The 23,526-nt window shown below is 64.4% G+C and overlaps 6 protein-coding genes across 21 annotated transcripts in view; 2 read left to right on the top strand and 4 right to left on the bottom strand.

Moving 5' to 3' along the window:
• The first annotated feature begins 235 nt into the window (after positions 1–235).
• MFSD3 (major facilitator superfamily domain containing 3) lies at positions 236–3,666 on the top strand. 2 transcript variants are annotated; one of them, XM_003903283.5, is made up of 5 exons: positions 1,473–2,408; positions 2,741–2,888; positions 2,978–3,102; positions 3,176–3,285; positions 3,371–3,666. In XM_003903283.5, exons 1-5 carry the CDS (start codon positions 1,727–1,729, stop codon positions 3,542–3,544), a joined length of 1,239 nt encoding a protein of 412 aa, XP_003903332.1. In that variant the 5' UTR covers positions 1,473–1,726; the 3' UTR covers positions 3,545–3,666. The 2 variants fall into 2 exon arrangements, with proteins under 2 accessions (XP_009212074.1, XP_003903332.1); XM_009213810.3 differs by having other exon boundaries at positions 236–2,408; positions 2,978–3,285.
• Positions 3,649–10,393, bottom strand: RECQL4 (RecQ like helicase 4). Its single transcript, XM_003903282.5, has 21 exons — positions 10,233–10,393; positions 10,134–10,167; positions 9,930–10,024; positions 9,565–9,705; positions 8,509–9,282; positions 8,285–8,411; positions 7,754–7,885; positions 7,578–7,670; positions 7,364–7,500; positions 6,871–6,954; positions 6,626–6,799; positions 6,365–6,544; positions 5,926–6,067; positions 5,574–5,836; positions 5,212–5,500; positions 5,008–5,137; positions 4,756–4,925; positions 4,503–4,683; positions 4,264–4,426; positions 4,034–4,142; positions 3,649–3,912 (listed from the first exon to the last, which is right to left on the bottom strand). The coding sequence occupies exons 1-21, from the start codon at positions 10,314–10,316 to the stop codon at positions 3,788–3,790; spliced, it is 3,627 nt and encodes a 1,208-aa protein (XP_003903331.2). The 5' UTR covers positions 10,317–10,393; the 3' UTR covers positions 3,649–3,787.
• Positions 10,394–10,513: 120 nt separating this feature from the next.
• Positions 10,514–17,702, top strand: LRRC14 (leucine rich repeat containing 14). 11 transcript variants are annotated; one of them, XM_031669890.1, is made up of 6 exons: positions 10,516–10,573; positions 11,273–11,339; positions 12,243–12,596; positions 12,787–13,371; positions 13,460–14,073; positions 16,799–16,927. In XM_031669890.1, the coding sequence occupies exons 3-5, from the start codon at positions 12,268–12,270 to the stop codon at positions 14,025–14,027; spliced, it is 1,482 nt and encodes a 493-aa protein (XP_031525750.1). In that variant the 5' UTR covers positions 10,516–10,573; positions 11,273–11,339; positions 12,243–12,267; the 3' UTR covers positions 14,028–14,073; positions 16,799–16,927. The 11 variants fall into 11 exon arrangements, with proteins under 11 accessions (XP_021798455.2, XP_031525758.1, XP_031525750.1 ...); XM_031669889.1 differs by lacking the exon at positions 16,799–16,927 and adding an exon at positions 14,606–14,869; XM_031669891.1 differs by lacking the exon at positions 16,799–16,927 and having other exon boundaries at positions 12,787–12,955; positions 13,202–13,371; positions 13,460–14,593.
• On the bottom strand, positions 14,911–19,613 carry LRRC24 (leucine rich repeat containing 24). Of its 2 annotated transcripts, XM_031669900.1 has the most exons (5): positions 19,505–19,613; positions 17,353–17,573; positions 16,981–17,259; positions 16,648–16,816; positions 14,911–15,945 (listed from the first exon to the last, which is right to left on the bottom strand). In XM_031669900.1, exons 2-5 carry the CDS (start codon positions 17,512–17,514, stop codon positions 15,011–15,013), a joined length of 1,545 nt encoding a protein of 514 aa, XP_031525760.1. In that variant the 5' UTR covers positions 17,515–17,573; positions 19,505–19,613; the 3' UTR covers positions 14,911–15,010. The 2 variants fall into 2 exon arrangements, with proteins under 2 accessions (XP_031525760.1, XP_031525759.1); XM_031669899.1 differs by lacking the exon at positions 19,505–19,613 and having other exon boundaries at positions 16,981–17,662.
• Positions 18,768–21,600, bottom strand: C8H8orf82 (chromosome 8 C8orf82 homolog). 3 transcript variants are annotated; one of them, XR_651218.2, is made up of 4 exons: positions 21,273–21,600; positions 20,565–20,613; positions 19,505–20,330; positions 18,768–19,184 (listed from the first exon to the last, which is right to left on the bottom strand). XR_651218.2 is itself a non-coding variant. In XM_003903284.3 (3 exons), the coding sequence occupies exons 1-3, from the start codon at positions 21,426–21,428 to the stop codon at positions 19,885–19,887; spliced, it is 651 nt and encodes a 216-aa protein (XP_003903333.1). In that variant the 5' UTR covers positions 21,429–21,600; the 3' UTR covers positions 18,768–19,884. The 3 variants fall into 3 exon arrangements, 2 of the variants coding, with proteins under 2 accessions (XP_003903333.1, XP_009212075.1); XM_003903284.3 differs by having other exon boundaries at positions 18,768–20,330; XM_009213811.4 differs by having other exon boundaries at positions 18,768–20,613.
• Positions 21,601–21,662: 62 nt separating this feature from the next.
• Positions 21,663–23,526, bottom strand: part of ARHGAP39 (Rho GTPase activating protein 39) — a 142,874-nt gene continuing 141,010 nt past the window's right edge. For both annotated transcript variants that reach the window (XM_003903285.3, XM_009213812.3), the window contains 2 exons: positions 23,190–23,359; positions 21,663–23,104 (listed from right to left, as the gene is read on the bottom strand). In XM_003903285.3, the coding sequence (XP_003903334.1) occupies positions 22,910–23,104; positions 23,190–23,359 (365 nt within the window). In that variant the 3' untranslated portion in view covers positions 21,663–22,909. The remainder of the gene's footprint in view (positions 23,105–23,189; positions 23,360–23,526) is intronic.

The following is a 23,526-nucleotide window of genomic DNA, read 5'->3' on the forward strand; positions in this document are numbered from 1 at the left end:
GGTCCACATCTTCCCTGGGGCAGGGAGAAATACTAAACCAGCATGGCGCTGGCTGGTCAGAGTGACTGACAGGGAGGAAGTCTTGGTTCTCTTACCCGAGGTAGTAGGGGTGGGGCCACTGTCTGGGGGGCCAGAGAGACCACCTTTGGTGTCAGTGTGTGGTGCAGTCCTTCAGCTGGGTGGAGTGGGAGGCAGAGGGAGAGGATGAGGGAGTGTCCCAGGGGAGGGCTGGGGCTGGGCTGAGGGGGGTGGACAGTGATGTGTTCTGGCCTGGGGAGCATGGCTGAGCACCTACTACATGCAGACACTGCTGCGGTTCACTCCATCTGCCCAGATGGTCTTCTGAACTAGGCATGATAACCCCCATTTGATAGACAAGGAAACCTGCAAACAAAAACCTGCTGAGCTGATAAGAAACCCCCTCAGAGACCACAGCAGCCAGGGAAGTGCATTGGGTCCAGTGCCCTCAAGTCCGCCAAGGACGGGACTGGCTTTAGAGACTCGCAGACTTGGAAATCGGACTGGCCAAGGCATCTGGTTTTGTTCGCTCTGGAGATGGTTCTTAACCACAAGCCACACTTCACAGCCTCATCTGGGCCTCAGGAGCCCCTGAGGGCACAGCTCCGGACAGGAGACACAGCAGGTGGGCCCCTCCCTCGGCAGGGCGGGCTCGAATCAGGCAGGGCGCTCCTAGCCTTGTCACCGGACACTGAAGGGCATCAAGGGCAGTGGCAGGCCGTGTCCTTCTGAGCTAAGCTGAGTTCTGACCTTTCACACTACCCTCCTAACTTCCATGGGTCTGTCACTGCCTTAGGGAGGGGCTGAAGCCAGACACAGCAAGGTTGGGGTCCGACGACAGAACCCTTAAGAAACGGACGCCTTCACGGGGGCGGCTGGAGAAGCGGGGGCCGGGCACCGCAGCAACCAGGCTGCAGGTCAGACACCAGGAAGGAAGCAGGCCTGGCGCGGATCCGAGACTCCTGGGAGACTAGGGCTGGCCGTGGGCGCAGGCCGATCCTTACATTCGAGGCCGGCCCTGCTCTGTAGCTTCCCTTTCCGGGCCTCTCACCAGCGCAGGACTTCGCTGGGAGCGCGCACGTGGCGGGGCGGCCGCGGGCACTAGCCCGGACTGGTCACTGGGGGGCGCCAGGGAGCTGACGCTCTGGCCCGCTCCGGTCTCTGTGGCTCGCGCGACCTTCCGGCCCTGGAGTCGGTGGCCGCGGGGCTCCAGCGACACCGTGTGGCCCGTCTCCGCTGTGTGGCTCTAGGCGGCCGAGAAACTGCTGAGAGTCTGGCCCGGCCGACGGTGAGGGCCCCGGGAGGCAGCGGCCCAGCCCCGTTTACCTGCGACCGCGCAGAGCATGATGGGAGCCGCGGGGGGGGGGCAGTGATCCCGCCCCCTTACCTGCGGTCTCGCAAAGCATGCTGGGAGCCGCGGGAGGCAGTGACCCCGCCCCCCTTCCTGAGGCCGCGCAGAGCATGCCGGGAGCTGGTGTCCAGACCGCTCGCCTCTGTTTGGACCCGATTTCGGTCCTTCTGGGGTGTTAATGCTCCTAAAGTCCAATCGCACGTGTGCAGACCCCAGCCTGTACGACGCTGACTCCGCCCGGTCCCAGAACCAAAGCCATGCTGGGGTGTGGCCTCTGACCCAACGCGGAGAGGACCTCGCTTTGCGGGACCCCACCTGGAACCCGACCTCCCGGCGTCGCAGTCGATCGGAGCCGCCATGCATGGGAAGTTGCTGCCGCTGGCCGGCCTCTACCTGGTGCAGGGCCTGCCCTACGGGCTCCAGTCCGGCCTCCTGCCCGTGCTGCTGCGCGCCGGCGGCCTCTCCCTGACGCGCGTGGGGCTGGCCAAGGTTCTCTACACTCCGTGGCTGCTCAAGCTGGCGTGGGCCCCGCTGGTGGACGCGCAGGGCTCGGTGAGGGCCTGGCTGACGCGCAGCACGGCAGGCTTGGGCCTGGTGTGTGGGCTCCTTGCCGGGCTGCCCCCGCCTGGAGCTGGCCAGGCCGGGCTGCCCGCCGCAGTGGCGGGGTTGCTGCTGTTGCTGAACCTGGGTGCCGCCGTGCAGGATGTGGCCCTGGACGCGCTGGCTGTGCAGCTGCTGGAGCCGGCCGAGCTGGGGCCGGGCAACACCGTGCAGGTGGTCGCCTACAAGCTGGGGGCCGCGCTAGCCGGAGGCGCGCTGCTGGCGCTGCAGCCCACTCTCTCGTGGCCGCAACTCTTTCTGCTCCTGGCTGCCACCTACTGGCTGGCCGCGGCCCTGGCCTGGGCTGCACCAGCCCTGCGGCGGCTCCCACAGCCGGCCCCGTCCAAGCAGCGTCCCCACACCGCGCACCTCCTGCGGGACGTGCTGGCTGTGCCGGGGACCCTGTGGACGGCAGGCTTTGTGCTCACCTACAAGCTAGGTGAGTGAGGCCTCGAGGCGCAGGCAACAGCAGAGGTGGGGCTTCCGGGACAGCTCCAAGTGTGTCCCCAGTGCTTGCAACCCATTACAGGGCCACTCTCTTTTTGGGTATGACCGACATCCGGGGCTCTGCAGCTGGACCTTGCTGTCTTGTCCTCCCCCAGCTCTAGCCACATCCCTGAGCTCTCTCGGGCTGCCCCACTTCTCCCCCCAGCACCTGCAACTCTGGAACACTGAGGAGAGCAGGGCAGGACTGAGGCCCCAGGTGGGGAGAAGGGAGGTGGGGGCAGATATGGAACCTCCTGTGCTCATACCCGCTCTCCGCAACCCAAGGTGAGCAGGGCGCCAGCAGCCTGTTTCCTCTTCTCCTGCTGGACCATGGTGTTTCTGCCCCTGAGCTGGGACTGTGGAATGGTGTGGGTGCTGTGGTCTGCTCCATCGCTGGCTCCTCCCTGGGTGGGACCTTGCTGGCCAAGCACTGGTGAGCCCTCCCCAGTGTGCCCTGCCCACCCACTTGTACCCAAGCTGCCCCCAATTCCTATACTGCCCAATTTCCCACCCCCACCCCAGGGAACTGCTGCCTCTGTTGAGGTCAGTGCTGCGGCTCCGCCTCGGGGGCCTAGCCTGCCAGACTGCCTTGGTCTTCCACCTGGACACCCTGGGGGCCAGCATGGGCCCTGGCACAATCTTGAGAGGTGAGAGGCTGGCTTTGAAGAGGGAGGAAAAGGGGCCAGGAGCCTGGGGCACTGCTGACCTCTGCCCTCCCAGGGTCAGCCTTGCTGAGCCTATGTCTGCAGCACTTCTTGGGAGGCCTGGTCACCACAGTCACCTTCACTGGGATGATGCGTTGCAGCCAGCTGGCCCCCAGGGCCCTGCAGGTGAGGAGACATTGCAGGGACACAGAGGGACTGCAGGGCTGGGGCCGTGTGGGCCTTACTCTGACCCTGACCCCCACCCCCTCAGGCCACACACTACAGCCTTCTGGCCACTCTGGAGCTACTGGGGAAGCTGCTGCTGGGTGCTCTGGCTGGAGGCCTGGCCGACGGGCTGGGGCCACATCCCTGCTTCTTCCTCCTGCTCATCCTCTCTGCCTTGCCTGTTCTGTACCTGGGCTTGGCACCCAGCACCTTTCTCTGAGCTGGGTGGCTGGACTGGTCAATAAAGCCACGTGTGCCTAGAATATGTGATGCGCTTGTCCCCAGGTTGTGGGGGCTGCCTCATTGGCCAGGAGGGCCCATAAAAACAATGTGAGCACTTTATATTCTGCATTTTGGAGTCTCCTCGTCCTCACACCCGGTAACAGGTTTTGCCCAGGGCCTCAGTCACTGCCCTAGCTGCTGACAACCCCAGCTCTACCCAACATCCCCCAACGCAGTGCAATCAGCAGGCCACCCGCAGGAGCTCTTCTGTGGCCAGGCGCACCAGGGCGTGGAAGCTCAGATTCAGGTATTTTCTCCAGAAGCGCCGGTCCTGCCCGTACACCTGGGCTGGGTAGCAGGGGCTTCCTACGGTGGAGTCAAGACACAGCCATGAGCCCCAGCCCCAGCCTGCATGGGAGGCGTCCCAGGCCTCACCTGCCCCAGCCCCAGCTCCAGCCTGCATTGGGTGGAGCCTTGTAGGCCTCACCGATGCCATGGAAGATGCGGGCCACAGCCCTGCCCGAGAACTTCTCCTCTGGCCTCAGGGACAGAAACTGGCGGATGTCGCAGCGGACCTGGTCCTCCCAATCCTGGAGCTGTGTGGACAGGCACATTAGGCTTGCTCTGAGCTACCGTGGCACTGCATCCACACAGCAAGCCCCATGCAGCCCAAGGAACGTGCAACCTTGATGAGCTTCCTGGCCTTACTGTACTCACTCTGGCCTGCCCTGGCTCAGGGCCCTGCGTGTCCTCCATGTCTCCCGGCCCCTGTGCTTCCTCTTCCACTTCCTCAAAGTAGCGGCCGAGCAGGTCCTTGAGCCTGGTGCTGCGCTCCTCATCCTGCTGCTCCAGGCAGGGCCCACAGCTGGGGAAGGCTATGCTGTGGGGAGGAGCCCGTCAGAGCTGATCACTGCAGGAGGGTGGATGGTCCCAGGCCCTGCCTGCCTCCTCCCAACCTGTGAAAGGCCTGAAAGGTTCTGCGCAGACGGGCCAGGGCCTGGCGCTCCCGGGCCCGCACACGGCCATAGAGGAAGTCACAGATCTGGTCCTTCTCCTCAGCGGTCAGGTCTCCTGGGCTGCGAAGGTGGAAGGCCAGCTCCCTGAACTCCACAAGCACCCCTGTCCTGCGCCGCACACCTGCCGGAAAGCATGTCAGATGCAGGCAGGCAGCATCCAGGGCTGGGTGGGGTGGGGTGGGGCGGGGCGCACCTGTCCTGGGTTCATGGTCCCACTGCAGCTGGCAGAGAGCCCGCCGCACAGAGGCCAGCTCCCAGCCCATGGAGTCCACCAGCTTGACCATATCAAACTCCACAGAGCTGCTGCCTTGCCCTGGGTCCTCAGGCAGCCGCTGGGCCAAGCACACAGCCAAAGGGGGACACCTGTGCCCAGGGAAAAGGAAACATGTGGCCAGCAGCCCTGATTCGCCAACCTTGTCTCCAACTCAGGGCAGGGCGTGCTCACCTGTGGGCCAGGGCCTGGAGCTGGGCAGGGCCCCCAGGGCAGCTCAGACGACAATGGATATAGGTGGTTGCCAGCAGCTCCAGCCAGTGGCGTGGGTGCAGCTCCAGGTAGCACAGCAAAGTCTCGATGGCTGTGGGCAGAGCAGGGCTCAGGGGATGTGGGCACAGCCCATCCACACCCATGGCTTACCCCCAGATGCCTCACCCTCCTCTGGCATGTCCAGAGCCTGCACGGTAAGCTGTACTGGGAGTGCCCGCTCATGGCCCACACAGGTCCTTCTGGGTCCTGGGGCTGCCTGGTGGACACCAAGCTCCTCAGCCTCTTGAGAGGAATACTTGGGCACAGGTCTTTCTCCACCCATGGTCCCTTCCTGCTCTGGGGACGGCCTGGTGCAGGTGCAGGCTGGGAACACGCGCTGCACCAGCCTCTTCACAGCCAGGAAGTCTGTGCCGTTGGCGTGCACATGTCTGCGGAGCTCTCGCAGGTCTTCGCCCTGCAGGACGACTATCATGAGGGTGGGGTGGGGCACTGGGGGCTTGAGCACTGGCAGTTGGGGGGGTGCCAACCTGGGGCTGCAGGAAGAGGTGGCAGTGGGCAGGCTGCCCATCACGCCCGGCCCGGCCCACAGCCTGCACGTAGCTCTCGAAGCTTGGGGGCAGCCCCAGATGCAGCACAGCCCGCACATCTGGCCGGTCCAGCCCCATCCCGAAGGCCACCGTGGCCACCACCACCCGCAACTGGCCCTGCATGAAGGCCCGCTGTACCCGCTGCCGTTCCCGGCCGCACATGCCCGCGTGGTAGGCCTCGGCCGTGGTTTTGGGGGCACAACCTTTGGGGAAGACAGGTAGATAATCAGTGGGAGGGGCCATGTGTGCCCAAGGTGGGTTCACCGGGGCACCAGCCGTGTCTGTGCCTCACCTCCAGGCCCTGGGCCCTGGGCTGCATGCAGGCAGGTTCGGAGAAGCGCAGCGATCCGCTCCGTGTCTTCGCGCCGGTTGCAGTAAATGATAATGGAATCCAGGTTTCGAAAACGTTTGCCTTGCAGCAGTGTCAACAGTGCCTGACAAGGAGTGGTCGGCATGGGCAGTGCGGGGTGAGCATGGGCCGTGGGGGGTGAGGAGAGTCGGTGTGGGCCGTGGGGGGTGAGGAGAGGTCGGCGTGGGCCGTGGGGGGTGAGGAGAGGTCGGCGTGGGCCGTGGGCGGTGAGGAGAGGTCGGCGTGGGCCATGGGGGATGAGAGTCGGTGTGGGCCGTGGGGGATGAGGAGAGGTCGGCGTGGGCTGTGGGGGGTGAGGAGCCATCAGCTTGGGCAGTCGGGAGCCAGGGCCCTGCAGGGTCCCCAGAGCTCACACTCCCACCTGGTCTGTGTCCCTGTCCATGGACACGGAAAGGTGCAGGTTGGCGGGAACTGGGGCTGGCCCATGGAGGCCAGGCTCTTCATTCACAGCCAGGTGCTGTGCCACGTCACTGGCAGTGCGGCGTGTGGCTGTGGCTGTGAGACCCAGGAAGCAGTGCACGCCCATGCGCTCCCGAAGCACCTGCACCAGAGGCGGTGGTGGCGTGAGGCCATCCAGCCCATCCTGGCCCTAGCCGCCCACCCCAGTTCACATATGGCTCACCCTGCAGACGCGCAGGTAGCAGGGCCGGAAGTTGTGGGACCACTGGGAGAGGCAGTGGACCTCATCAATGCAGGCAAAAGCAACTGGAGGCAGCTGCGTGGCTGGAGAGAGGCCTCCTGCCCCCACCAGTGCCTCGGGTGTCAGCATCAGCACGTGTACCTGGGCTGCCCGAACCTGAAGGCAGCAAGATCAGAGGCACAGCCCAGGCACTGCCTCCCTCACCCCTAGGCCCATGAGGCCCCCACCTTCTGCAGGACAGACTCCCGTTGCTTCCTGGTCATGCCCGAGTGTATGCAAGCTGCCTTGAGACACGGTGGCAGGCCAGACACCTGCAAATGCAGGAGCAACGGCCGTCATAGGCCAGCCCGGCCCTGGCCCTTCCCCAGGTCATCCCAGAGCTGCTGCCATGTCCATCCTAGGCCCTCAGGGGAGAGGAGAACCAGGTCCTGGGTCCTAGGGCCAAGGGTTTAGAGCCACCTGTGGGCCTTGGCCCAGGAGCCCTGGAGCAGACAGACTCAGTGGGGAGGGCTCCCTTCCCAGCACAGCTCCTGTAGGGGTGGCCGTGGTGCCTGTGGAGCTGGGCTGCCTTCGACCTACTGCCAGGACTGGGACTGAGGCCACAGACACCTTGAAGCTCCCATGGGAGGGAGCGGTTAGGGGAGAAGCAGCAGTTGCCCTTGGAAGTCACAAGTGCTGGTTCTTGGCTGTGTACATGTGCCCAGGGCCCTGTGTGCACACCTGGTCGTCCATGAGTGACAGCAGGGGAGAGATGACCAACGTGAGGCAGGGACTGCGCCGGGCATAGAGCAGCGCCGGGAGCTGGTAGCACAGGGACTTGCCGGCACCTGTAGGCAGCACCAGCAGCGTGGAGATGCCTGTGTGGGGCGCGAGTCAGCAGCGGGGTTCTGCAGCCTGGCCTCAGCCCGGCCTCAGCCCCGGCAGCCACGCTCACCAGACAGGATCCGCATGACTGCACGCTCCTGCCCAGGACGGAAGGCTTGGTGTCCCAGCTGCTCCAGGGCCTGGAACACCTCAGCCGGCGTCTCTGCAGACACAGGTGTTGACCACCATGACTTAAGTCACACCAACCCCTCGGTAAAGGCTCTGGACCAGCAGCTGACTGCTTACCTGCCAGCTGCCCTGAGGGCCCCAAGGAGTAGAGTGGCAGCATGGTGGAGGCCAGGCCGGGCACCCCAGGCACAGGTTGTGGTGCAGGAACCAGCGACTCAGGGCCAGTAGGGTCTGTGTCTTCCTCACTTACTGGGGCAGGCAAGAGAAGGTGGAATAGGAGCTCCAAGCAAAACAACCACTGGCCACACCTTCTCTTCCCCCAAAGGGGTTGGCAGCAGGCAGTGCCCTTCTTCTGTAGTACTTCTTCTAAAGCATAAAAGGTTGACACCCATCCTCGTCCTTGCCACCCTGCTTTCGGGGAGCCAGGGTAGGGCCTGGACCAGGGGCACCTGGAAGGTCTTTTGCTTGGAACAGAAGTGTCGCCCAAAAGAGTACCGTGCCCTCTCCACGGTGGTGGGCAGACAGAGTACCGTGCCCTCTCCACGGTGGTGGGCAAGAGAGTACTGCGTCTCTCCATCGTGGTGGGCAGACAGAGTACTGCTCTTCCACGGTGGTGGGCAGACCCTCCCTCCACGGCAGATGTCTCACCTGGCTGAGGACACTGGGGTGCCCAGTGATCAAACTGTTCATTCAGGAAACAAGACTCCTTGATCGTGACTGTGGCACCACCACCCCCAAAACACTCCCCTTTCTTCCGCCACTTCTGCTTCCATGCCTGAAGGGTGCCCACATAGGAGGGTCACTGGGTGGGACATGCAGGGGTGCTGAGGGGAGGGAAAGGGAGGGCCTGTCCCAGTCCATCACCGTCTTACCTGCTTGCGGAGGAGCCTGCCACGGAGTGCCCGGCCCTGCACGTAGCGTTTCTGCTTCATGTTGAGCCGTACGTAATTGCCCCTGTCATGGCGGGCCAGCCTAGAGATGTGCAAGTGGGCTGTGCCCTCAGCCTTCCCCGCCCTAGCTTGACTGGAGGTGCTGAATCTGTGGTACCTGGGGGTCGACAAACTGCTGCAGGGCTGAAGTGGCTGTGCCTGTACAGGTTCCCCTGGAGGGTCTTCCTCAAGTGCGACAGCCCCAGCCCCCTCCGATGGGGGTCCAGCCTGGCTGCTTTGCTGCTGGACCTGTGTGGGGCTCCCCCAGAGCTCCTTGTTCCGTCTCTGCTTCTTGCCTCGACTGCTGCTGGGCTGGGGGCTCCCTGCACGGATGCTGACTTCTTGGAGGGCTGAAGCCTCTGGGTCCGGGGAGCCAGCACCAGGACCAAGGACAGCTGACTCACCCGGGATCAGAAGCTGTGATTCCTCTGAGCCTAGGCCAGGCCTGCAGGCTTTGGGGGCCCCCATAAAGTCTGGGATCTCACTGTGACATCGCTGTAACCAGTCAAGATCTAGGGAGGCCAGCTGCTGGCTTAGGGATGCCTGCAGGTGCTGCAGCTGGCCTGGCCTTGGCTGGGGCCCAGGGGGCTGTGGAGGCTCATCACTGACTTTTTCTGCAAAGGTGGGGACAGGCCCTGTGCCTGGGGGATTTGGGGTGGGCGTCTTGGATGAGGATCTTCCTAGAGGCCAGGGTCTGCGGCCTAGGGCTGGTCCGGCCTGGGAAGGGAACAGAATGGCAGCAGAAACTCAGGCCCCTGGGCTTCTGTAGACTCTGAAACCTGCCTGAGTTCCCACCTTCAATCGTAGGGCAGGCTAATTAGCACAAGGCTGGCCTAGAAAGGGAGTCAAGGGCGAAGGCCCCGAGAAACTCTGTGGAGACTCGTGCCCTGGTTGGCACAGGAGCCTGTGTCTGTCTGTGTGGAAAGAGTGACAAGAAAGAACCCCGGGCCAGAAGCACCTCTGGACCTAGTGTGGACTCACTGCTTGCTAACTCCTCACCTGCAGGGTGCGTTTCAGGTTGGCCTTGAGCCGCTGCCCGTAGTCCGGCACCGACCCCTGGCAGCTCCGCCCTGGCGTATGTTGTGGACTGTGGGTTGCAGCCCGATTCAGGTGGGGCCCCCAGCAGTGGGACTCTGGCGCCTGCAGGAGACAGTAGGGGCGCAGGCCAGAAAAAGGCTGGTGTGGAAGCAGAGGCGCTCCCACCCACGCCTCTCACACCTGGAGCGAGGCCCGGCCCGTCTTCACTTTGCTCAGTTCCCCTCCCAAGTTCTGTGCCCCACGGAGGCCTGGCCGCGACTCCGTGGCTCCTGCCACTCCGCCAAACAGGAAAGTGGGAGGAGGCTGGGGTGGCGGGGCCTGGATACCTCTTCGACGGCCACGGGGAGCAACTCGGAGCTGCGGGGCCCGCCGCCGGCCTGGCCCACGGTCCGCTTGAGAATACGATACTCCCGGTAGAGCGCTGCGTGGGCGGGCGGGAGGCGGGGTCAGGGTGGAGCCTGGGCCCCCGCCGACCCGGCGTCCTCCCGCCTCCGTCGACCCGGGACCCCGCCACCCCGCCGCGCGCTCACCGCGGGTCTCCTGCGGCGCCGCCTCCACGTCGTCCTGTAAAGGGAACGCGTCAGCCGCGGGCCGCGCCCTCAGCCCCTCGGCCCCAGGGCATCCCGTACCTGGCTCGGCCGCCGCCCGCGCTCCCGCCGGAACGCGCGTTCCCACGCTTGCAGCCGCTCGCGCACATCCCGCAGCCGCTCCATGGCGGGCCCGCCAGGCCTCCGCGCAGTCCAGCGGCCGCCCAGCGAATCTCCCGCGCCGCAGACGATGGGGCCAACAGCCAATGCGGGCGCGCGGCGGGCCGGGGGCGGGGCCACCGCGACTAGGCAGCCAATCCGCCGGGCCCTGGACAAGCAACCAATGGGGGGCGCCGACGTCATCGCGGGGCGCCGCGGCGCCGTGCGGGGCGCGGCGGACGGTCTAGGCGGGGCCGGAGGCGGTGGCTGCGGCTGCGGGACCGGTGAGCGCGGGCGGCCAGGCGGGGGTCGGAGTGGGGCGGCGTACGTCCCTGGCCCTGCCTGGCCGCAAGGGGCGTGGCAGTGGTCGCTCGGGGCGGCCCGGCTGAGGGAGGCAGTAGCTGCATTTGGGAGCCCGGGGCCGAAGCCGGGAGCCCGGGCGGTGCCATAGCGGGCCGGGAAGGACTGGGAGTCCCCCGGCCGGTCGGAGCGGCGTCAGGCCCTGGTGGGAGACGCACCTGGCTTGGAGGAGCAGGCCCCGCCCGGGACAAGAAAGAGCGGAGGGACCAGCGCCTCCCGCGACTCGAGGCCCAGAGGAGCCGGGCGGGGGCGTCTTTTCGAAACGCAGGCAGCAGAGGGCCGACGCGTTCCCCGTGGCCGGCGGGAGGGGCGGGGGCGTCGCACGGAGGTGCCTGCCTCCCTTGGTGGCCAGGCCGTCTGCTTTCGTGTCCTCCCGTGACAGGTGCTCGGTTGGTCTGTCCTGTCAGAGCGAGGTATGACCGTTGAGATCTCAGAATGAGACCGAGGGTTGGTGTCTGGGACTTTTCAGGAAGCGGTTCCTTAAGGACTTATTTATACGTGCAAAAGTCGGCAAAAACAAGGGCCCTGGGGCCAGAGTGTCCTCCCCAGACCCCTTCCCTGACTTGTCACTCAGGCTGTGACCTTGGGCCAGGCCTAGGCCTTCATTTTCTAATCTGTCACAGGGAGATGGCTGCGATTTAGATTTGAGGATGCTGCAGTCAGCAGCAGGGCTGGCACCCTGTGTCACAGGTACCTTGTGGCCTTGGGAGTGTTCGCGCGCATCTCTGCAGCTTGGGTGCTGCTTAGGCAGCTTTCTTTGCCTTGTCTGAGCAATCTGTAGCCTTGCACCTTCCGAATCCCACATACTTAAGACTTGTTCTTTCCATAGTGGCTCTCCAGGGAAGAGGGAGAGGTTTTAGGCCACTGGTAAGAGCCACCAAAGGTGAAGGTTGCTTTCTTTCAGGGGTCTCCGTACTTGGTGACACTCTGGAGAATAGTGTTTTTTGGGGGGGGGCTTATATTGAAGGCTTGGATTTCATAGGCTACATCATCTGGACTCAGTGTTCCCTAGGTCTCGGTCTTTTCAACCTGCCCTGTTGCTTATGAAGCTGCATCTGTGCTTCCAGCTCTTTGTTGTTTTGTGGAGTCCCAGGGTAGCCCTGGAGAGCCTCTGTGAGGAGATGGGAGGGAAACGTGATTTGGCTGCTTGACTCCTTGGGGTGTCCCGTCAACGTTAATGCTGATGAAGGTTGGTGGGGAGAGGCCTGGACTTTATTCAGGTTTCGAAGAAGGTTTTGTGAAGCAGCTTCGTAATTTGGGAGGCCTGAAGTACCCATGGGGGGCCCTGCAAGGCAACAGGCATCTGTCAAAAGCACACCCAAGCAAGCGAGTTGTCGACAATGTCACACTGCTTGACACTTGGTTTCCCTAAAGAGTCCTGTGCCTTTGGAGGGCTGGGGCTGAGTTGTGACCTTGTCTGCCAGTTCACTGCACCTAGCCCAGCGCTAGGCATCTAATAGGTGCTTGTCTGTGCCGTGGCCTCTGCTAACTGCTGACTTTGTTTCAGGCGCTATGCTGGGCCTTCCTACCACCTGTGTGTGGCTTGGTAGTGGCCTAGGGTCTCTCCTCCCTGCTGAAGTCCCTCTCCTGCAGGTGGCCGTCTGCCCGGCCCAGCGCCATGCACACGCTTGTGTTCTTGAGCACGCGGCAGGTGCTGCAGTGCCAGCCAGCTGCTTGCCAGGCCCTGCCCCTGCTGCCACGCGAACTCTTCCCCCTGCTGTTCAAGGTGGCCTTCATGGACAAGAAGACAGTGGTACTGCGCGAGTTGGTACACACATGGCCCTTCCCGCTGCTCAGTTTCCAGCAGCTGCTACAGGAGTGTGCCCACTGCAGCCGTGCCCTCCTGCAGGAGCGGCCTAGCACTGAGAGCATGCAGGCCGTCATCCTGGGGCTGACTGCCCGGCTCCACACCCCAGAGCCTGGGGCCACCACACAGCCCCTCTGCAGGTATGGACTTATCTGAAGGGTTGTCAGGCTAGGGGTGTGTAAGTGGGTCCCCTGAGAAGGTTCTAGGCTTGGGTCATAAAGTTAGCAAGAGCTCATACAGGAGCAGGCGTGTTGCTCCTGTCCCAAGCTGGCTGGGAGGGGGTATGGGCCCTGCCCCTCGACCCCTTCCTCAGATCATTCCTACTCCCAGGAAGCATGCGCTGCGGGTGCTGGACATGACAGGCCTCTTGGATGATGGTGTGGAACAGGATCCTGGCACCATGAGCATGTGGGACTGTACTGCTGCCGTGGCTCGCACATGCATCGCCCAGCAGCAGGGGGGCGCCACAGAGCCTGGGCCAGCCCCCATCCCCGTGGAGGTGCGTGTGGACCTGCGGGTGAACCGGGCCTCCTATGCCTTCCTGCGGGAGGCACTCCGAAGCAGCGTGGGCAGCCCACTGCGGCTCTGCTGCCGGGACCTGCGAGCTGAGGACCTGCCCATGCGCAACACTGTGGCCCTGCTGCAGCTTCTGGATGCAGGCTGCCTGCGCCGCGTGGACCTGCGCTTCAACAACCTGGGCCTGCGTGGCCTGTCTGTAATCATCCCACACGTGGCTCGCTTCCAGCACCTGGCCAGCCTGCGGCTCCACTATGTGCATGGGGATTCAAGGCAGCCCTCCGTGGATGGCGAGGACAACTTCCGCTACTTCCTTGCCCAGATGGGCCGCTTCACCTGTCTGCGCGAGCTCAGCATGGGCTCCTCTCTCCTTTCAGGGAGGCTGGACCAGCTGCTCAGGTGAGCGGGCCCCACCACTGCCCTGCCCCTCCCTTCTGTAGGGACCCTCCCTGGCTCTGCCTGTCTGTGACCCCTGTGTCCCCTGTAGCACCCTGCAGAGCCCCCTGGAGAGCCTGGAGTTGGCCTTCTGTGCTCTGTTGCCTGAGGACCTGCGCTTCCTGGCACAGAGCCCCCATGCTGCCCACCTCAAGAAGTTGGACCTGAGTGGTAACGACCTGTCTGGCAGCCAGCTGGCACCCTTCCAGGGTCTGCTGCAGGCATCAGCAGCCACACTGCTGCATCTGGAGCTGACTGAGTGCCAGCTTGCAGACACCCAGCTGTTGGCCACACTACCCATCCTGACTCGGTGCACCAGTCTCCGGTACCTTGGCCTCTATGGCAACCCACTGTCCATGGCGGGCCTCAAGGAGCTGTTGCGGGACTCAGTGGCGCAGGCTGAGCTGCGTACTGTGGTGCACCCCTTCCCTGTGGACTGCTATGAGGGCTTGCCCTGGCCGCCGCCTGCCTCTGTCCTGCTGGAGGCCTCCATCAATGAGGAGAAGTTTGCCCGCGTAGAAGCAGAGTTGCATCAGCTGCTTTTAGCCTCAGGCCGTGCCCATGTGCTCTGGACCACGGACATCTACGGGCGACTGGCTGCAGACTACTTCAGCCTATGATGAAGTAGCTCTGGGTGAGACACAGGCTGTCCTGCAGTCTCTTTAGGTAGGCAGGGCCTTTGCTGGGACCCTGGTGGAGGCCTGTCACAAAAGCACTGGTTTCTGGTTTCCTGCTGGGTCCGCCATGCTTCTGGGCACACCTCGAGCCTCCCCTGCTTTCTGCAGTGCCCCACGCGGTTTTCCCTGCACTTGCTCCATGATTGGCTGACCATCTGTGGGCCCCAGGGCTGGATGTCAGGCCTCCATTGCCCTGCTCAGTTTGGCTGCATTTGGCTGCCCTCTGGGGTCCTGGTCCTTTGTGCAAATGCTTTGGGATCCCACTTGTGAGTTGAGAGAGATGATGGTCTCTCTGAGCCTTTCCCATCCCTTTCTGAGAGCTCAGTGCTCTGGGGTTGAAGTTGGACAGAGGCTGCTTCAGGGAGGCTGGGGTCCCCAGGCACTCGTGCCTCTTAACGTGTTCCCTGCCCTGCCACCCAGCCACCCCACTGGGCTGGGCTCGGGCTGGAGGGGGTCATCAAGGTACAAATGTGCCTGGAAATTGAATTTATGGCTCTTTTTTTTCTGTCCACATTGGTCAGCCTTATCCTTATCTCTGCTGTCACCATCCCCAACATGGCCACTGGGCAACAACTGCCATCCAGCCTGCCCGCAGGGTGGCCCCGTCTGCACTGCTGGCCAGTCCTTGCTCTTCCCACCTTTCGGAGGCCCAAGATCCTACCGTGGCCGGCCAGGGCCAGCGAGGGACCCCCCTGCAGAGCTGGAGGTTGGGGTGATGTCTTTTTGGAAGAACTTCAAGGGAGGTGTTGGGGCCTCCCTGGCCACCTTCCATTGCTACCCCAGGATTCCCGAGTGCAACGCTCCCGGTGCGCGTCCCACAGACGGCTCACCGCACACTGCGCGGCTTCCACCTTTACTGACGGAGCATGTGCGCGGCCGCGCCGGCCAATCCCCGGCGCCCACGTCATCTGCCCGCGCCCGCCGCCCTAGCAATGGATCTCGTAGGCGACTGGCGGGGGCACGCGGAGTCCCGGCCCCGCCCCCTCTGCTGGTCCGCAGTCCGCCGGCGCCTCTGCCGGACCCTCGGCGAAGAGCGGCTTGGAGCGGTTGATGACGAACATCTCGTGTCCGCGCTCGTCGCGGAGCTCCTCTAGCTGTGCGAACGTGCAGGGGCCGTCCGAGTAGTCGTTGACGAACAGCGCGCCCTCCCCCGGTGGCCCCCGCGCCTTTTTTCGCCTGCGGCGCCGGCGACAGATCATGGCGACCAGGAGCAGCGCCGTGAGCGCCAGCAGCGCGATGGCCGCCGCAATGGCCGTCTGGGTGGCCAGGCCCAGGGCGCGGAAGGCCATGCTTCCCGCCTCGGGCCGGGGCTCGCGACCAGCGGGGCGGGCGGCCGGAGGTGGCGGTTGCGCGGGCTGCTGCGGCTGCTGTCGGGACGCGTTGACCAGGAGCCGGAAGGGCACGCGGGCAGCGCCACCAGCATTGGAGGCCTCGCACTCGTACTTGCCGGCATGGGCCAGCGTGATGTTGCTGAGGAAGAGCATGCCGCTGCCCGTGTCGGATGCCGAGTGTCCGCCCAGGCCCGGCGCCCCGCCTTCTAGCTGGGCCTGGGCTTGTGGCCGGCCCTCGCGAGGCTGGGGCACCTTTCTCCAGGTCACCAATGGCTGCGGGTAGCCGGAGGCTTGGCAGGCAACCCGCAGGTCCTCACCCAGGTTGGCTGTGAGCTCTAGCGGCTGCACGTGGACAGAGGGCGGAATGCAGATGAGGCTGCTGTGGGATACGTCCAGGAGACTCTGGAGCGCCAGGCGCGGGGGCTCTGCACACATAATCTTCCTGTCCCTGGAGGTGAGCAGCCGCTGGCCGCCCTCCTTGATCCAGGCACCCAGCCAGTGCAGGGCGCAGTCACAGCGCCATGGGTTCTCTGTGGGAGAGCAGCATCAGGCAGGTGGCTTGAGGATGGTGCTACAACACAGCCTGTGCAGTTGGGGTTCTGCGGGCCAGGGCAGGGGCCTCTTTCCCACCTACCACAGCCTTTTCACACGGAGTCCAAGGCCCCTGCCACCCCTTCCTTCACCCCAAGCTCCTTGGGGCGGCAGCAGCCCTTCACCCCCGCCCCGCCCCCCTCCGCTTTAGCTCTGTGATGCCTGTTACAGATCACTTCTGCGTCAGTCTCTGAGAAAGCACCTGCTCCTCAAATCTTCCTGCAACAAGCGCCACTGTTTTTAGGAACCTGGGCTTCCACATAGGCATCTCACCAGCACTGAAACCTCTCAAGTCCTCTCAGCCTTGTCTTTGGATGTTCTCTCGGGAATGTCCCCAGTCCTGATCAGCTGTCTCTCTCCTTTGCAATTTTTGCCTCCCCTCTGAGGGCCTAAAAGTGTACAGAATCCTCAACTCTGTTAAGTCACCCTGTGGGGTTCCTGTCTTGTCTTCCTCAGGCAGGGTGCCTGAGCTGTATCCCCCAACACGCCCATTCCCGCAGCCCTCCACTGTGGCTGCAGGCGGTGGTGCGGCCCTCCAGACTGCTGCCCAGTTGCCTGCTATCAAAGCCCCTCCACACATGAGCCTGTTCCCTACTGCCACCACCTGGCCAAGACAGAGACACTTTCCGAGGAAGAGGTACCTGTGAGGCGCAGGACTTGCAGACTGGCCAGGGGCTGCAGCGCCTCTCGGCTGATGGTACCCAGCTGGTTCCTGCTGAGGTCCAGCAGTGCTAGGGAGGACAGCCCCGCTAGAGCCTGGTCCTCCAGCAGCTCAATGCTGTTTTCTTGCAGGTGAAGCTCCTGCAGTCGCTGAAGTAGGGACAGCAGATCGTGAGGAAAAAGGGCGCCGAGGTTGGGGGCATGCCTCCCCCTTCTTACCAAGCTACACTACGTTGCCTTTTCTAACTACTCCTGCCCTACAGGGCGAGCGGCCATAATGGAGTCTCCCGCCCCTTCAGACCCCAGGCGCTCACCGGCAGGTGCAAGAAGGTGAAATCCAGCAGCCGCGCCAGCTGGTTGCCCGCCAGGTAGAGCACGCGCAGCTGGGCCAGGCCTGCGAAGGCGCCGCTGCGCAAGGCGCGCAGCCGGTTGCTGGTGAGCGCCAGCTCCAGCAGGCGCGGCTGCGCGCGGAAGGCGCCGATCTCCAGGGCGCGCAGGCTGTTGTTGTGCAGGTAGAGCCGCCGCAGAGCGGCGAGCGGCGCCAGGGCTCCTGGCTCCAGGCGCGCGATGTTGTTGTCCTGCAGGAACAGTGTCTGCAGGCCGGGGAAAGGGGAGGCGCTTACCCCGCTGCGGGGGTCTTCTCCCTGGGGGCACCCTGTCCTCCCGCAGCTCCACACAGTGCCCACCTGCGTCCCTGGCGGGATTCCCAGCGGGACGACACGCAACCGCAGGGCGCCGCACTCCACTGTGGCGCTGTAGCAGCGACAGGCTGCTGGGCAGCCAGCGGTGCGGGGCGGCAGTAGCAGCAGCAGCAGCAGCAGCAGCAGCGCGGGGGCCCCCGGGGCCATCTCCCGAGGCCCAGCTCCTCACCGGCCCTTCCGCGGTTCAGCCGCGGACGCGTGCCCTCCTGAAACACAGGTTGGCAGGCCAGTCTCGGCAGTCGAGAGCCAGCCAATAGATGGAATGGAGGCCTGCACCTGCGTCTAACTTTTGACGCTATAAATCGGTTCAAGAAACTAATAAAACGTTCGGTTTTCTCCTTTGACAAAAACATTTTCTTAAAGCTCTGGGGCATCAGGTTCGAATTTAGAATTCCTGGTGTCCTCTTCACAGGATGTGACCATGTAGGGAGAGCCACCCAACCCTGTCACCTTCCCTTCCTCCTCCACCCATGCCCAGCAGGTCAGGAGCTTCCTGCTCAGGACATGGATGTGTGTCGCTTGCTGCCTCCGACTCTACCCCCAGGCAAGTGGTTGCTGTTTGGTTCTACGGTGCAAGAAGCTGGAAGTACAGGGTATGGGCTTGGGAACTTTGCTTAGGTGACAAAGCCTGGGGCCCCATTACCCAAGCATAGCTAGGAAGGGGAGAACAGGCCCTGGGCAGACACACCTCCTTGTCATCCTGTGGGGGCCCAGGCAGAGCTGGCTTCAGAGGAGCTACGAGCCCCAGGGAATTCAAGGCACAGCTTTGTCCAGCACCTGCTCCTGGCCTAGGGGCGGGACCAGCTTAACTAGAATTGGGTCTTTTTCTCAGGTAACCTGTCAGAGAATTGGGGGATGAGAAAAATAATGGGAAAGTCGGCTCAGGAGCCATGGGTCTGTGCTTCCCATGCTGGCCCCCAGAAAGGTGTCCTGTCTTTGGGGATAGATGGGGCCCTGGGAAAGCTGGGGTGGGATGGGGCGGGGGGGGGGGGCCCTTGGGCCACCAATTGGGTTTCTGGTGTGGCTTCCCAAATGGGCTCTGGGAGCAGTGTGACCTCTGAAATCAGCAAGGAGCAGGGAGTTTGCTGGGGGACCATATGCATGTACTTATCCTAAAGAAATGGGAAGGCTGGGGTCTGGTTTCAGGAACAAGGAGCCCAGTTTTAAAAGCAGGGATCTGGACTAAGCCAGCCAGCCTACCCGAAGCCAGGGAAGACAGGGCTGCAGGTGTCCTGTCTCCCAGCCTCATCTGGCAGGCCTCCCCAGACATTTGCCTGTCCACCAGCTCTTCCTCTTTGCCGAGTCATGTGGAAAGGGACGGGACCAAGTGGCCTTGGTGTTTATTTAAATCTTGCCCTAAATTGTAAGTCATATGATTATTTAAAGTCACTAGAGATAAATAAGCACAGCAATAAAGTTTTAATGGATAGCTCTGGCCCAGGCGGAGGCAGTTCCCAGATGTCTCAAGATGCGTGTGAACCCCAAGAAGTTGGGGGCGTTATCTGGGCCCCTGGGATCCATTCCCTGGGTAAAAAGGGTTGGTACGTGGCTCCAGGCCTGGCCCAGTCAGCCTCCAGCAGGAAGGCTTCTCAAGTGGAGAAGGTTCTTGGCCTCAGATCTCAGGGCGCTGCTGCTCACGCTGGCCCCCCCTAGATGCAGATTGGTGTAGAAAGGCCTGCCAGAGCAGGGATGAGGGCCCCAGGCTGGAAGAAGCCCAGAAATCCTTTTACCAGAGGACACCCCCTAATCCGCTGGGCAGGGGCGGGGTGTCACACGCAGGATTCCGCGACGACTGTAACTGCCTCCTGGGCGCCCCTCTGTGTGGGAGGCGGGGAGGGAAGAGGATGGAACGCCCTGTGCCGCCTAGGGCACAGTGCGAGGCCCAAGCTGGTCTCCGGGCGGCCCTTGCGCACCTCTGCAGCACTGCGACCCGGTGCCTGTATCCCCCACGGTCTCCTCTGCTACCCACGAGCGCCGGTCGGTTTTCGGCCGGGCTCAGGGAGGGCGTGGCCTCCGCGGTCCCCATCCCCCTCCAAGACCCACGCCCTTCTCGGAGCGCACCAGGGTCAGAGCCAGGGTGGTCCCCGACCCCCCAGTCTCCCCACGCCTGGTGACCTTGGGCCGGGCGTCCTCTCACCTGACGCTCCCGCGGCGAGCAGCTCCCCCGCCGTGCAGGTGGCGGCCCCGGTCCGAGCAGCGGCCGGGCTGGGAGGGGGCGGGGGACGCTCGCGCACGCGCACCAGAGTCCCGCGCCCGCCGCCTGGGCCTGACGTCTCCAGCGCGGGCCAATCCGGAGGGCGCCGGAGTCGGGTGCGCGGGGGGCGCGCGCCGTGGGGAGCGGAGGGTCCGGGAGGGCCGGGCCGCGGCAGCACCAAGGACAGCGCCGGATGGGGAGGCGGGGCGCGCAGGCGCACTAGGCTGTCGCGAGTGCAGGTGGCGCGGGCTTTCCGGGGAGTGGGGTCCCGCGGGAGCGGGGTGAGGGGCGCCCGCGGCCTCCTGCCTTTCCCGTGGCCCCGCTCAGGGGGGCCGAGCCGCGAGCAGCAGCGGGGCCAGGTCCATGGTGAGGGCGAGGCGGCGACCCTGCCAGCGCACGTGCGAGGGCAGCGCGGGCGCGCCGGGCCCGTACTCGAAGCAGGCACTGAGCTCGAAGGCCAGGGCGGAGCGCACCAGGCCCACGCCGCCCGCACGCTCCGGCGCCGGGTGGTACAGGCGCCCGTTGGCGGCCAGGGGCAGCAGGCGCGCCGGCTCGAAGGGCACGGCCAGGGCCTCACCACCGCCGCAGTAGGAGAGGCGCGGAGGCCTGTGGTCCGCGGTCAGCAGGTGCGTGAAGACCACCGGCCGGTCCTCGCAGCGCAGGAAGTTGCGCTCTCTGCCGCAGGGCGAGAGGAAGGGGAAGGCAGCCTCGTAGCGCCCGCTGCGGTTGGGTCTCAGGCGGGAGAAGAAGGTGACCAGGAACTGCGGGTCTGGGGGATGAAGGGCGCGGATGCTCAGCGCGCTGGGCTCCCAAGGCTGCCGGGCCCAGGACCACACCGAAGGCAGGCGCCGGCGGCAAGAGGTTCGCCTGGCCTCACTCAGCGGGGCTCCTGAGCGCAGGACGCCCACTCCTTGGTGCGCTGGGCCCATCGGCAGAGTCGGGAGCCCATCCGGGGCTGCCCGAAGGGAGAAAGAAAGGGCTGAGGAGGAAGGCACAACATTACCTTTGAAGCAGGTGATGAAATTCTTCATTTTGGAATCATCCAGGAAAAGCTGCAAACAGAGGGCCGGGCCATGATGAGTCCCAGCGTGCAGGGGTAGGCTGGGAAGCTCGGGAGGTCCTGAACCGGCCCGAGCCCACTTTTCCTGCTTGTCTGTGCACACCGAATGCAGGGAGGCTCGTGGAAGGTAAACCTGGGGGCCCTGCCGACTTCTCCGCATCTATGCGCACTTCTGCTCCCTGGTCAGTCAAGTCTTTCCTGCACGTTTTCCCTCTTTTCAAGTTTGTAATCAGTTGTGTCACCTCCTCCGCGGAGACTACCTGGCTTGCTGCCTCCCGGACACGCCGCTGCCTTTGACAGGGCTTCCAAAAAAATGCGGGGCGGCCCGGGTGTCTCCCTGGCAGCGGCGAGAAGTCAGCGCCAGGGCTGGGGGCTTGCAGGACAAAGTCCGGAGCTGCACGACGCAGCAGGGACGCGGCCCGTGTAGGAGCCTCAGCCGGACCGACCCAGCTCCCGTCTTTCTAGCGCGCGCTCCTCCAGCTCTGCCGAGTCCAGGTCGCCCACCCCCCGGCCCCGCCCACCCACGTGGGACTTCCCTTCGGCCCCGCCCCTCTGGCAACTGCCGCGCCCACAGAAACCCTCGCCTCCGGCCCCGCCCACAGGCACCTCTCCCGGCCCCGCCCCTCGAGCAACGGCCTTGCCTCCTCCCACCTGGCCCTGGTGGTCCACGTAGTAGAAATACTCGCGGGTCTGGGGTTCGGGCCTCTGCCCCTGCGTGTAGGAAACGCCCCCATCCCCGCTGCAGGGCCGGGCTCCCCGCGACCGCGCCAAGGCCAGGCTCCGGAGCGCCCCGCACTGCGACCACATTCTCCTCCTGCGCCGGAAGCGGCCAGCAGGTCACGCCGAGGGCGGTGCCGCGCGAACTCGCGCCCGCCCGCAGCAGCCCCGCGCCTCGCGTTCCGGCGGCGCCCGCCTCCGCGACCCGGGCCCGGCGCTCTTCCCTTTCCCTCTGGCCTCGGGGGCTCGCCCGCCCCGCCCCTTCCGGTCGGCCCCGCGTCTCTTCCCGCCCCCGGCCGCGCCCACAAGGAACAGGAGACGGCGCAGGGTCCATGTGCACTTTATTCACTCGCGTCGTCGCCTCTCGGGTCCATGCGTCTGGGCGAGCGTCTGAGCCGGGCGGGACCGCAAAGGCCCCGGGGCCACCCGACTGAGGACGCCGCCCGGGCCTCGGCAGGGCTGGGCCTTTTGTTTTTAATAAATAAAAACGGAACTCTAAAAAATATATATATAAAAACTGGGGAGAAATTAAGTTTTACAACAATTGGAACTCAAAATTCCCAAAATGGAAAATGTACAAACTCGGTCCCCCAGCAGCTCTGGCCTCGAGAACAGGCAGTCCCGGGCGCGGCGTCTTCACGCTCGTCAGCTGCAGGTCGGGGACGGGGATGGGGTAGAGCTTGGTTTTTGGTCAGAAGCCAAGAAAAAAGATCGGAGAAGAAAAGAAGGAATGACCTCAACTTCCTCTGCACGGAGGACAGGGACGGCTCAGAGATAAATAGTATTTAGGTTAAAACTATGTCATTAGCAAATTTAGTTCTTATATCTTTCCCTCTATTTATATCTCTATACACAGGTGGGCTGCGATGCAGGATAGATTCTGGATTTATAGTTACACGAAGAAAAAATACTCTCGCCCCTCCCCCACCCTGCCCCCAGAATGCCTGCCCAGCCCTGCCCCCTACCCCAGAGGACTTTGGTTTGGGGGCCCCCACCCCACCCACCGAGAGCCTGCCAGACCCCGGGCCCACTGCCCTGGAGCCCCCAAACTCCTGAGCAGTCACCAGCTGGGGACCACGGGCCGAGGAAGGGAGAGGCGGCGGGACAGGTCGGGAAGCTCCCCCGGGGCTGGGAAGAGCTGCAGGTCAGGACAAGGACCGGAGGAAGGGAAGGAGACGGGGGCGGCTGGGCAAGGCCCAGGCCAGGACGCGCAGGAGCCACGGGGAGGCAGCCCGGCCCCACGGAGGGCAGTGTCGCTCGGCTCCAGGACACTGAAGGCACTGAAGGCACTTTCTCGGAGCTGACCTGGGGCCAGCGGAGGGCGAGGCGGTGCCCGCGGGAACTGGCCGTGAGGTGGGGGGCCAGAGGCGCCCTCCCAGCCGCTGCTCTGCCCTGGCTGCACCCTCAGACCAGGCAGCAGACGTGGGGAGCGCCGGGGCCAGGGGCCTGGGGGAGGGGAGGGGGTTGCAGGGCTGGGCCGGGCGATTCTGGCTCCTCTGCCGGGAGAGCGAGTGCGGGGTTCGGCCTGGCTCAGGGCGGCAGGACGTCCCTCCTGTCCCCGGGCGCCCCCACTACAGCACACCCTCCATGAAGCTGGTGTCCAGGTGCTGGATGAGCACGCGCAGGAAGGACATCTCCTTGCGGGTGTTCTCGAAGATAACGCGCGGGTCGTCGGACTGGCAGCGCAGGCAGTTGGGCGCCATCACCATGGCCAGGTTGCTTACATCCATTTTGGTGACCGCGACGTTGGCCGGCTGCACGAAGACCTGGAGGAGGAGCGAGGGTGGGCGCGGAGGGGCGGGGGCGGGGCGGGGCGGGGGAAGCGGCGGGGACCCCCGCGGAGGGAAGTACCTGCAGGAAGCGGATGAGGTAGCAGAGCACCATGCGGTTGATGCGGGGCAGCGCGTGCACCACGGCCACCGCCGCCTCGGGGCTGTCGTAGTGCGCGATGCACTGCTCGTAGAACTCGTGCGGGATCAGGGGCTCCTCCAGCTCCCGGTACCACAGCTTCAGCAGGGATGCTGGGGACACAGCATGGGGCTTAGCGGGCCTGCTCGGCGGGCACCCCTGGACCAAGTGGGGTTCTGTGGCGGACACGAGGGGTGCTGTGGGTGACAGGCTGGGAGGGCCGGCCCTGTTCTGGACAGGGCCCATCTGACCCGGCTGGGCCCGGACCCCAGAGGGCCTT

Source organism: Papio anubis, chromosome 8, assembly GCF_008728515.1.
Source record: "Papio anubis isolate 15944 chromosome 8, Panubis1.0, whole genome shotgun sequence".
Taxonomy (NCBI): Eukaryota; Metazoa; Chordata; class Mammalia; order Primates; family Cercopithecidae; genus Papio; species Papio anubis.

What these genes read in the sequence shown, in the direction of transcription:
- MFSD3 (XM_009213810.3), top strand. Translation starts at nt 1,727, where the DNA reads ATGCATGGGAAGTTGCTGCCGCTGGCCGGCCTCTACCTGGTGCAGGGC. An exon ending in TGTGCTCACCTACAAGCTAG is followed by an intron (nt 2,409 to 2,740) that starts GTGAGTGAGGCC and finishes CCGCAACCCAAG; the next exon opens with GTGAGCAGGGCGCCAGCAGC. An exon ending in ACCTTGCTGGCCAAGCACTG is followed by an intron (nt 2,889 to 2,977) that starts GTGAGCCCTCCC and finishes CCCCCACCCCAG; the next exon opens with GGAACTGCTGCCTCTGTTGA.
- RECQL4 (XM_003903282.5), bottom strand. Translation starts at nt 10,316, where the DNA reads ATGGAGCGGCTGCGGGATGTGCGCGAGCGGCTGCAAGCGTGGGAACGC. An exon ending in TCTGGACATGCCAGAGGAGG is followed by an intron (nt 5,138 to 5,211) that starts GTGAGGCATCTG and finishes CTCTGCCCACAG; the next exon opens with CCATCGAGACTTTGCTGTGC. An exon ending in GGACCATGAACCCAGGACAG is followed by an intron (nt 4,684 to 4,755) that starts GTGCGCCCCGCC and finishes GCTTTCCGGCAG; the next exon opens with GTGTGCGGCGCAGGACAGGG.
- LRRC14 (XM_021942763.2), top strand. Translation starts at nt 12,268, where the DNA reads ATGCACACGCTTGTGTTCTTGAGCACGCGGCAGGTGCTGCAGTGCCAG. An exon ending in ACCACACAGCCCCTCTGCAG is followed by an intron (nt 12,597 to 12,786) that starts GTATGGACTTAT and finishes TCCTACTCCCAG; the next exon opens with GAAGCATGCGCTGCGGGTGC. An exon ending in AGGCTGGACCAGCTGCTCAG is followed by an intron (nt 13,372 to 13,459) that starts GTGAGCGGGCCC and finishes TGTCCCCTGTAG; the next exon opens with CACCCTGCAGAGCCCCCTGG.
- LRRC24 (XM_031669899.1), bottom strand. Translation starts at nt 17,514, where the DNA reads ATGGCCCCGGGGGCCCCCGCGCTGCTGCTGCTGCTGCTGCTGCTGCTA. An exon ending in TCACCTTCTTGCACCTGCCG is followed by an intron (nt 16,817 to 16,980) that starts GTGAGCGCCTGG and finishes TCCCTACTTCAG; the next exon opens with CGACTGCAGGAGCTTCACCT. An exon ending in GCAAGTCCTGCGCCTCACAG is followed by an intron (nt 15,946 to 16,647) that starts GTACCTCTTCCT and finishes GCTCTCCCACAG; the next exon opens with AGAACCCATGGCGCTGTGAC.
- C8H8orf82 (XM_009213811.4), bottom strand. Translation starts at nt 21,428, where the DNA reads ATGTGGTCGCAGTGCGGGGCGCTCCGGAGCCTGGCCTTGGCGCGGTCG. An exon ending in ACGTGGACCACCAGGGCCAG is followed by an intron (nt 20,614 to 21,272) that starts GTGGGAGGAGGC and finishes CTCTGTTTGCAG; the next exon opens with CTTTTCCTGGATGATTCCAA.